This window comes from Gigantopelta aegis, chromosome 10 (genome assembly GCF_016097555.1).
Source record: "Gigantopelta aegis isolate Gae_Host chromosome 10, Gae_host_genome, whole genome shotgun sequence".
NCBI classification, from domain to species: domain Eukaryota; kingdom Metazoa; phylum Mollusca; class Gastropoda; order Neomphalida; family Peltospiridae; genus Gigantopelta; species Gigantopelta aegis.
In genome coordinates this window covers 85,206,165-85,216,681 of record NC_054708.1, presented here as the reverse complement: position 1 = coordinate 85,216,681, position 10,517 = coordinate 85,206,165, and the positions used below count along the sequence as shown (strand labels likewise).

The 10,517-nt window shown below is 31.1% G+C and overlaps 1 protein-coding gene across 3 annotated transcripts in view; it reads right to left on the bottom strand.

Annotated features, from left to right (window-relative positions):
• Positions 1-252: 252 nt before the first annotated feature.
• LOC121384623 (23 kDa integral membrane protein-like) overlaps positions 253-10,517 on the bottom strand; it is a 52,020-nt gene continuing 41,755 nt past the window's right edge. For 2 of the 3 annotated variants that reach the window (XM_041515086.1, XM_041515088.1), the window contains exons 6-9: positions 7,360-7,443; positions 6,039-6,118; positions 4,106-4,121; positions 253-2,318 (exon numbers count right to left, since the gene is read on the bottom strand). In XM_041515086.1, the coding sequence (XP_041371020.1) occupies positions 4,112-4,121; positions 6,039-6,118; positions 7,360-7,443 (174 nt within the window). In that variant the 3' untranslated portion in view covers positions 253-2,318; positions 4,106-4,111. The remainder of the gene's footprint in view (positions 2,319-4,105; positions 4,122-6,038; positions 6,119-7,359; positions 7,444-10,517) is intronic. The other variant, XM_041515087.1, reaches the window with a different exon arrangement.

The following is a 10,517-nucleotide window of genomic DNA, read 5'->3' as shown; positions in this document are numbered from 1 at the left end:
TTATTTATTAAAAAAACTAAAAACTAAATCAGTCTTCAGTTTAACATTAAAAATTATTTATTTTATAAAATAAAACATGTTTTAAGGCATTCGTAATTCACACGAAACATGTCGTATACCCTTAGGATAATTCGGAATGTTTTCAAATTATTTTTAAATCACTGGCATGATTCTGCAAGTAAGGTTTTGATTGGTGGATATGAGCTCCAACTGGCTGCTATTAGATCCACATGTAATAGTGGAGCTAATTTTAATTAGATTGAACCAGTGCTGAGTGCGGCGTCATATATGCACCAAACGTAATTGGATTTTCTGTTCTATATGCTTAAATAATAAAAATATTCCGGATACTGCCGCTTTAATTTTGATGAAAATGTGAGTTACTAGGTTCTGCCAATGGGCGGCAGATTTTGTGTGTTTGCCAAATCGTGATGACGTCATATTTAGTACCGACAGGTCACTGGTTTGTAAGCGTCAAATGGTCCAATAGTATTGTATGTCACTGAGAAAATATGGAACATATGTTCCCTGGTATGAGTGACCGCTGGGGTATAATAACTTTTATTTAATGTGTAATTTAGCGGTTTTTGATAGAACCGAAGAAAACCTCATTTATATAATATTATATGGACATTGGGTTTTGTTTGTCAGTTAATACTAATATACATTTTACACTTATACAATGACTGATTGAAAGAAAATGAATTAAATATCAATGTAACAATATCTAAGGTCAAATAAAAACATTGTAATACAAATAATACTATAATTTAAAAACTACTGAACAGGCGCGGACATATATTTACTTAAATGGGAGTTGTATGTTAGCGGTGAATGCTCTTTAAAATAAGAGGGGAAAACTATTATTTTTTATGAAAAGGGGTTGAGACCCCTGGATCCGCGCCTGCTGAAATATAAGCACATAGAGTGTGTTTGTAAATCACCACCCTAAATAACATCCTGGCTGAAGCCCATTGCCAAACACACATAATTACAATATTACAAAGTTAAAGTGCCTTTTGAAATTGTTTACATCATATTCTTCACTAATTATATTATAACATCATGGTTGATGCCATTATTAAACACATATATTTTACAATATCACAAAGCACCTCGTGTTTACATCACATTGTCCACTAATTATATTATAACATCATGGTTGATGCCCATTATTAAACATATATTTTACAATATCACAAAGCACCTCGTGTAATTGTTTACATCATATTCTCTCCACTAATTAATATTACAACAGACATGCTATCTCTGGGTGAACAGAACATTTCACCAAATTGCTATACTTCAAAAATTGTAGATTTCGTATTCGGAAAAAACCCTATGAAATAGCCTCTCTCTCTGTCTGTCTCCCTGCGGGCTAACCTACACCGTTTCTACAGAAAGAATATAAAATGTTTTTTAATATTTCTCTAGATGTTCTCACCTTAAGGAATTAAATTTACAAAAATAAAATAATAATAATCATATTCCATCTTGCTTGTTTAGGATTTTTTCTAGAATTGATTACACAAACAGACGCGAGACTCTGTAAACATTGTTTTATGTCTGGTGAGTATAAAACGTATCGTTTTGTGAGTGGGTAACTGCTTCCATCAGAGAACTGTCAAGCACACCTGTCGTGGGCACAACTTCTGACTTCGCCAGAGAGTTCTGCCCATGACAGGCATATCGTTCTTCGTCCATAAGCTTTATATAAGACTTAATTCTGTGGGTGATTGGCATACAAACAACCTCTACAACAGATGTGTAAGAAATCCTATTCTGTATAGTCCAATACAAAGTACGACACGTTACACGCCAGTAACGTAACAACCCACAATCTATCACACCGACCAATAAGCACTGGTAACTAATCCAAATTGGTTGAATCCAGATTTAGTGTTTGTCTAATTTCTGGAGACAATTTTTTCCCCCAGCAAAAATGGTTGCTTTGGACATGAAATACAGGTTGAACAAGAGTAGACATGCGTATAAAACAAAATAAACAGATTAATTAATAAATATTAATAATAAACATCAAACACTGAGCACACAAAACAAGGTGTGCTGAAGTTAACTAATGAGAGTTTGGTTTTGTTCATTATGACTGATGACTGCCACTCAAATGTTATGTTTGGTCGATTATTTATGCAAATAAGCATCGGTAGTCTGATCGTAGACGTGGTGATATTTTAAAGGTGAGACACAAAACCCTGCTTATTGAATAGCTGGCAATCTTCACAGGGGAATCTTCTCCATTACTGGTTGTCTTCATACAACTACGAATCTTCAATTATTAAGGATATCCAAGTGTATTGCTAAGTGATTGTATTTTTGGATTATACGATTTTGACCAAAAAAAGAAAAGAAAAAGGTAATACTGTATCATGGACATAAAGACATAATAATGTTTAGTTCAAAAACGTCTGTTTGATATGCATTTTATTGCTTGACGTATTTGCATACCTCCACATTAAATATGGCAGAAATATAGAGGTTTGACAATGACACTGCACTAATGATACTAATATATCTTAAATACAAACTACAATGACAAATATAATTATAGATCAAGGGTTTTAACTAATTTCAATATATTACAGCTGCAGTCTTTAGAATTCTTTTCATTGTTAGATTACAATACATTATAAACAAATTTCCGCCTATTAGCCATTTTATTTAATGTAGATTATATTCCAATGTATGCTATTATTGTGAAAAAGACGTGTGATGGTGTGCTTGGAGAAAATGTCATTACAAAATATCCATTTAAAATGTAACATACAAGTCTACCGTGCAAAGACAAGTTGGAAAAATATTGGGGGTTTTTGTGGGGGGTTTTAATTTGCTACCATATCTTATTTACAAAATGCTTAGGCAATTATTTTTGTTGAGTATAAAATGAGATGCATTAGTAAAAGATATAAAATAGGAAGTAAAGGCTGTGTAATGAGATGCATTAGTAATAGATATAGAATAGGAAGTAAAGGCCGTGTAATGAGATGCATTAGTGAAAGATATAGAATAGGAAGTAAAGGCCGTGTAATGAGATGCATTAGTAAAAGATATAGAATAGGAAGTAAAGGCCGTGTAATGAGATGCATTAGTAATAGATATAGAATAGGAAGTAAAGGCCGTGTAATGAGATGCATTAGTAATAGATATAGAATAGGAAGTAAAGGCCGTGTAATGAGATGCATTAGTAAAAGATATAGAATAGGAAGTAAAGGCCGTGTAATGAGATGCATTAGTAATAGATATAGAATAGGAAGTAAAGGCCGTGTAATGAGATGCATTAGTAATAGATATAGAATAGGAAGTAAAGGCCGTGTAATGAGATGCATTAGTAATAGATATAGAATAGGAAGTAAAGGCCGTGTAATGAGATGCATTAGTGAAAGATATAGAATAGGAAGTAAAGGCCGTGTAATGAGATGCATTAGTAAAAGATATAGAATAGGAAGTAAAGGCCGTGTAATGAGATGCATTAGTAATAGATATAGAATAGGAAGTAAAGGCCGTGTAATGAGATGCATTAGTAAAAGATATAGAATAGGAAGTAAAGGCCGTGTAATGAGATGCATTAGTAAAAGATATAGAATAGGAAGTAAAGGCCGTGTAATGAGATGCATTAGTAATAGATATAGAATAGGAAGTAAAGGCCGTGTAATGAGATGCATTAGTAATAGATATAGAATAGGAAGTAAAGGCCGTGTAATGAGATGCATTAGTGAAAGATATAGAATAGGAAGTAAAGGCCGTGTAATGAGATGCATTAGTGAAAGATATAGAATAGGAAGTAAAGGCCGTGTAATGAGATGCATTAGTGAAAGATATAGAATAGGAAGTAAAGGCCGTGTAATGAGATGCATTAGTGAAAGATATAGAATAGGAAGTAAAGGCCGTGTAATGAGATGCATTAGTGAAAGATATAGAATAGGAAGTAAAGGCCGTGTAATGAGATGCATTAGTAAAAGATATAGAATAGGAAGTAAAGGCCGTGTAATGAGATGCATTAGTAAAAGATATAGAATAGGAAGTAAAGGCCGTGTAATGAGATGCATTAGTAATAGATATAGAATAGGAAGTAAAGGCTGTAGCGTACCTGAAGTCAGTGTTTCCTGGAAAGAAAAAAAGAAAGAAACTTTTGGGTATGGCGTTATGAAATTGAATATTTACAATGTATGTGCTGAATGCAACCACAGTCGGTAGGGGTTATGGAGAGCCTCCCCTAGAAAGAAAATGTGTTAGGTTTAGGGTTAGGTTGATTAAAATCATACAGTAATAATGAATCATGAATTTTGTCAAAAAGTCAACTTAAAAAGTAAAATCTGCCAAAATATTTGGGTATGGCGCCATACCCATTTTACCCTCTGGCAGAAACCCTGGAAGTGAATCAAACACTTGCATCTATCAAGTTAAAACTTTAAATTATAACAAGAAACAGGAAAAGCGAAATAAACATAACTTCATGAACACCTGTGTTACCCGTGTGGTCATTTTGTCGCCTTAGGGCTATGTTTTGATGCCAATTTGACAGGAGAAAAATTAGTTGAAAGGTTCAGCCTAATCAACATTCTATGTGATCATTTTCTGAATCCTTTGTCCTTTTTTTAGCTATAAAGTACTGATCAAAATTATTTTATTCAGTACAAAGATATACCCCGCAATCTTTATAAAATTATTTAATTCAATAGGAAAATATACCCTGCAATTTATGATACAAAAGATTTAATGTTTTACGATATGTACAACATTACTTTCTGCAAAACGTGTTTAATAAATGTGTACGATCTTCACAATATGGAATAGCATCAGCAATAATTTTGTTCAGTATGTTAGTTGTAATTAGAATACGTATAAAAACATATTTTAATATACAGAGGTAAACTAGTGATCACATTAAGTGAAATCAGTGTGATAAGTGGCAATATATTCAGTCATAATTGACATTATAAGACTGACAAACATATTCACGTTAGACACAGAACAAAAAGGAATTAACAATAACTTAGTTCATATTTAGTTAAATGTAAATGAACACTGTATACCCAATATAATGGAAGGCAAAGTTCGAATCCTAATACGACAATTTAGCTCATGCCTATGTCTTATTATGGTTTTGGTTTTATTTATTTATTTAATTCTGTCTTCAATACATTTCTTATAAACGCAGTGCCAAGCCGAATAGTGGTAGCGTATCTTTTATATGTTTCCCCATAAAATTAAGACCGCATACTATGGGCTTTGATTGACATTTGGGTCTACTGGCTGGGACAGAAAGAAAAACATTTAACCCAGTGAAGGAGACCGATCCTGACATCGATAAACCACAACTCTGACGTGAAAATTAACTAGGAACAAATTTGTTTAATTTACGACTTTACTTCAATGAACCACAACTCTGACGTGAAAATTAACTAGGAACAAATTTGTTTAATTTACAACTTTACATCAATGAACCACAACTCTGACGTGAGAATGAACGAGGAAACAGATTTCTAAAAATTACTACTTTACTTCAATGAACCACAACTCTGACGTGAAAATGAACGAGGACACATATTTTTATGTTATGGACCTGAATATTAGTATTAAATATGAGTGACGAAGAAAGTTTACATAGTTCACACATGGGGCTGATACTTGATAAGAGTCCTTTCCCTCATGTTAAAGTCTGTTCACGTTATGGTTATCCAGGTTTTTCGGTTAGGTGAGTTATATTTGTGTAAACTGTGACTTTCCTAACCCTAATACTCTAAATGTATTCAAAAGAAATACTTATATCAAGAAAGTAGTATTTCATTTAGACTACTGATAAAGTATCCAAGAACATTAAAGGAACATTTTTGAAATATGTGGGTTTTATAAATACTACTTATAAGTTCTATTGATCCTCGTGTTTGAATGCAACTTTTCATTCTAGAATATAATGGTTCACCACATAACCGATTCCCTATTTGCGTTAATAGTTGTGTTGCTGACAATTAAAAAGGATGGTTCCCGCAAAATAGTGTACGCCGTTTTATTGTAATTACCTTCTTCTCATTTTGTAAGCATTCTCTGGAGACTTTTGTACTTTCGGGAAGAGGAAACAAGAAGCAGCCATAGCAATCAACTGAAAAGTAGAAAAAAGATATCCATTCAATTTCTGTAGACAATAAAACAAAGATGCATGTGGTGGTCATCTGCCGTCCTATATTTCAATAACATTATTTTTGTTAAAACACTATTACAATAATTCATTAAAACATAAATTGAACATAATCTAGTAACTTGAAAACTTATATTATCACAATTTTTACACAAAAATAATTTTCAAGTTTTTTTTTTTACATGTGTTAAAAATAATGATGCCACATACCTGAATGATATCAATGTATATGATAGATTAATGAATTGTTTATTTATGAAATTAATTAATGTTATTTTAAAATCAGTTATAAATATGCCTACTAGTATCTTAAATTTAAAGGAGGTTAGACTAAAAATAAAAATCTCAAATTACATGTAATAATCCAGTGTTTAAATCAGGATTTCGTTTTTATTATTTACTACAGAAAATTATGTTACTTCATTATTTTTTGGACCATCATTATTTTAATTTTTTCCATGGGTCTTCTACTATGACAGCCGAAGTGAAACGTAATTTTGTTCATCGGACCTGTCCATTCGGTGTTTATCATCGGTAAACATCTGTGTTTTCCGGAACATTCCGTAAATGTTCCAAATTTCTGATAGAAATACGACAGATTGTTGTTATTACACATTATACTGAAAGCAAAACTTAATATTTTGTTGAATATCTAAAATGAAACATCAATAACCTAGCGATGCTTGACCATTCTGCACGTTATTCCGATGTCTAGATTACGTGTAGCTAATCCCGTAGGACAAGGCATTCTTACACCCCCCCCCCCCCCCCCCCCCCCCCCCCCCAGGTTAGGTTAAGTTAGGGTAAATAGAAGCTAAACATATATAGCAATCAACTTGTCTTGAATTTCATTATTAAGTACAACGAACATGATTAGGATAGTTGGGATGGGAAAAAAACCCACTAGTTCCAAAGAGGTAGTTCATGAACTACGACCCAAGCATCTGAAAATTATTATTACACTATTATTTTGTTGGAATACATTAAAATAAATAAATAGCAATTTATCTTGTTTTTGTAAATAATAATTTAAAAAAAACCCAAAGCAACAAAACAACCATACATTGTGCAATGATGTTATTGTATCAGTGTAGTGATATTATTTGAATCTCACTGGATTCCCAGAATTTTCATTTACAGAATCTGGATTCCAACTTTTCTGTTTTTGAAAAATAATGCCTGGAAATAATAAATGTTACACTAACCTCAAGGACAATCAAGGCAACGCCAACTGCAATTACGCACAACACATACTGGTTAATGGCCTCCGTTATAGCATCAAAGCAACCCTATAAAACAAAATTTTAAAATGGGGAAACACAAAGAAAAGAATGCGAAATGACATGGATGGTCACAGAGGACAAGCACCAAGCCACATTTGGTGACAGAATAACTGGGATATGGAGGTGGACAGAGGGTAGGTTTTTTTTGTTTTGTTTTTAAAGATGTGAGTTGATAGACTGGGATAATATGAGATGGAAATCACAGGAGAGAAAGGAGGCAGTATGATTTAAAAAACCCAAAAAAAAAACCCACACACACAATAATCAAGAAACAAAAACAAGCTAAACAAGCAAAACACGATTAACATAGAATCATAGGGCAGGTTTTGTTTCATACCAACTGTTAAAAGTGCAATGCTTACCGCCAACATTATTTAAAGGGAAACCATACTATTCGGTCAAAATAAAAGTCCAATAATAAAAAAGGCAGTGGACTGGAAATTTAATAACTCATTATTGACAGACACAGAGTATGTAAAAGTCATAAAAGAGATAATTAAAGTAAAATGTCAGTATTTTGTTCCAGTTTATTATTCTAAAAATCTAAATATGGTTCCAAATTTATATTACACACTGTCTAGACAAAATTATAAGAATATTACCGAAATACTGTCTGGTTATAAATTTAATACTTTAACTGATAAGGAAGCTGATCAGCTAGAAGGGGAAATAAGTTATGTAGAAGTTTTAAGGTATATTGGACAGTTTGTAGTTCGTTCTATTAATTACAGTTATAGTATCAAAGAAAGATCTACTGTACAAAAGTCGGGTAGTATAGCATGTATTCTTAAACCGAATAAACCTAAATTATTCTTTAGAAATTGGCGAACTATAACCTTTCTAAATTGTACATATACACTGGCTTCTGGTTGTATTGCAAATAGAATTAAAAAAAAGGTTCTTGTTAAAATAATCAACAAAGACCAAACAGGGTTTATTAAGGGTAGATCTTTAGGAGAAAATACAAGATTAATACAGGATATCATGTTTTACCCAGAATCTCTATACAATACACAGTCAAGTTTAGACTATTATGGACAAGTGTCTGGCCTAAAATAAAGTAATTAAATCTAAAGCTATTTGGACAGGAAATAAAAAATATTCAAAGGAAGTTTACCATCATACCAGGTGGAAGTTAGAATGGGGTGCAGATCAGTTTGCCTTACTTGGTATTAATTTTTCAGTAAAACTAGATAGAATTAATGAACTTAACTATGAATCGAAAATAGAAGAAATGGAAATATTAATGAAAATATGGTCTATTAGAAAAGTAACTGTCTTAGGAAGGATAGCTGTTCTAAAAAGTTTAATAATTCCCAAAATAACGCATTTATTTATAGCCTCACCTAACCCAAGAGAAACACTACTAAAATATTTAAATACCTTATTTTTAAATTTTATTTGGAAAAGTGGTACTGAAAAATTAGCCCGCTATTTAATAAGTCAAAATTATAAAGATTGTGGAATCAAAATGATAAACACAAGTAACTGAATAACAGCTCTAAAAACTGCATGGATTCGACGTATGTCTACGAATAACCCTAAGTGGACTAATCTCTTCAAATCTATTACAGGCATTTCTACAAAAGTTTTAGTTATACATGGTGACTATTTTATTACCCTCAAACTAAAACAAATACCAAATAAATTTTGGAGAGACACATTATATATATATATATATATATATATATATATATATATATATATATATATATATATATATATATATATATATATATATATATATATGTACATATATATGTACACAAATACCAAAAAAAAGCAACATCCCCGAACTGTAGATGGCATTCAAGGCATCAATATCTGGTACAATAGTAAAATATGTATAGATTTAAAAAACATTTATATATATATATATATATATATATATATATATATATATATATATATATATATAAATACCTTAAAACTGGTATCATTTTTATAGGTGATTTATTCAATGAACAAGGAGACTTCCTATAATATGCACTGTTCATAACAAAATACCACATTACTTCTAATTTTTTGTAAAGTTTTTTTACACAGCCTAAACAACTTAAGAGATGACATCTTTACGTCATTAAAACACTTTTCCAAGGTAATGTTTGAAAGTAGTTATCGATCTGATCATTCAGGTGTAGTACTGCAATGAAAGTTCTGTCATTTCCAAAGAGGTAGAGGGTTGTGGAAATTTAATAAATCGTTACTAAGAGATAAAAACTATATCAATGTCATTAAAGAGACAGTTAGAGATATCAAAAGTCAGTATGCCATACCTGTTTATAATTTAGAGAACATTAGCAATATTCCTAAACAAAATGTTCAATTGACCATTAATGATCAGCTCTTCCTAGAAATTCTGTTAATGGAAATACGAGGAAAAAAATATCATATTCAGTTTTTAAAAAGAAAACAAAAAATATACAAGAGACTAAATTAATTTAAGAAATTAAACAATTAGAAGAAGATGAAAACCAGATTAACTCAGAAATATTACGTGTGGGGATTATTTTATCAAAAAAAAAAATAAAAAAAAATAAGGAACTCTTTCTGGGAAAATGTTTTACATAGCTAGTGACTAATTCAACAAAAACTAATTCCCGAATGTAAAAGTGAAATAATTAGAATTAATTTTTAGTTTAATAGTAAAATAACTATGGACCACAAACCTATATATTATGAAAACTATATTAAAAATGGAGTTATATTTATTCAAGATTTAATGGATGAACATTGTAGATTTTTAACCTATGAAACATTTAGATTTAAATTTCACATACAATCAAACTTCTTAGAACATGCATCTTTATTCAAATATTAGAACAAAAACGAAACGAATTAATAGAATTAAGAAAAAACACATTAAAAGGCAAATTTGTCAGATCAAGAGCAAAATGGATCGAAGAAAGGGAAAAACCTACTAAATATTTTTGTAACATGGAATCACGGAACTATACTAGTAAGCTAATTTCTAGAATAGAGTTAGGTAATGGACAAATAATAACCAATCAAAAAGATATCTTAGAAGAAACAAAACAATTTTACCAAACTCTCTACTCCGAAAGAAATAAGCAAATTGA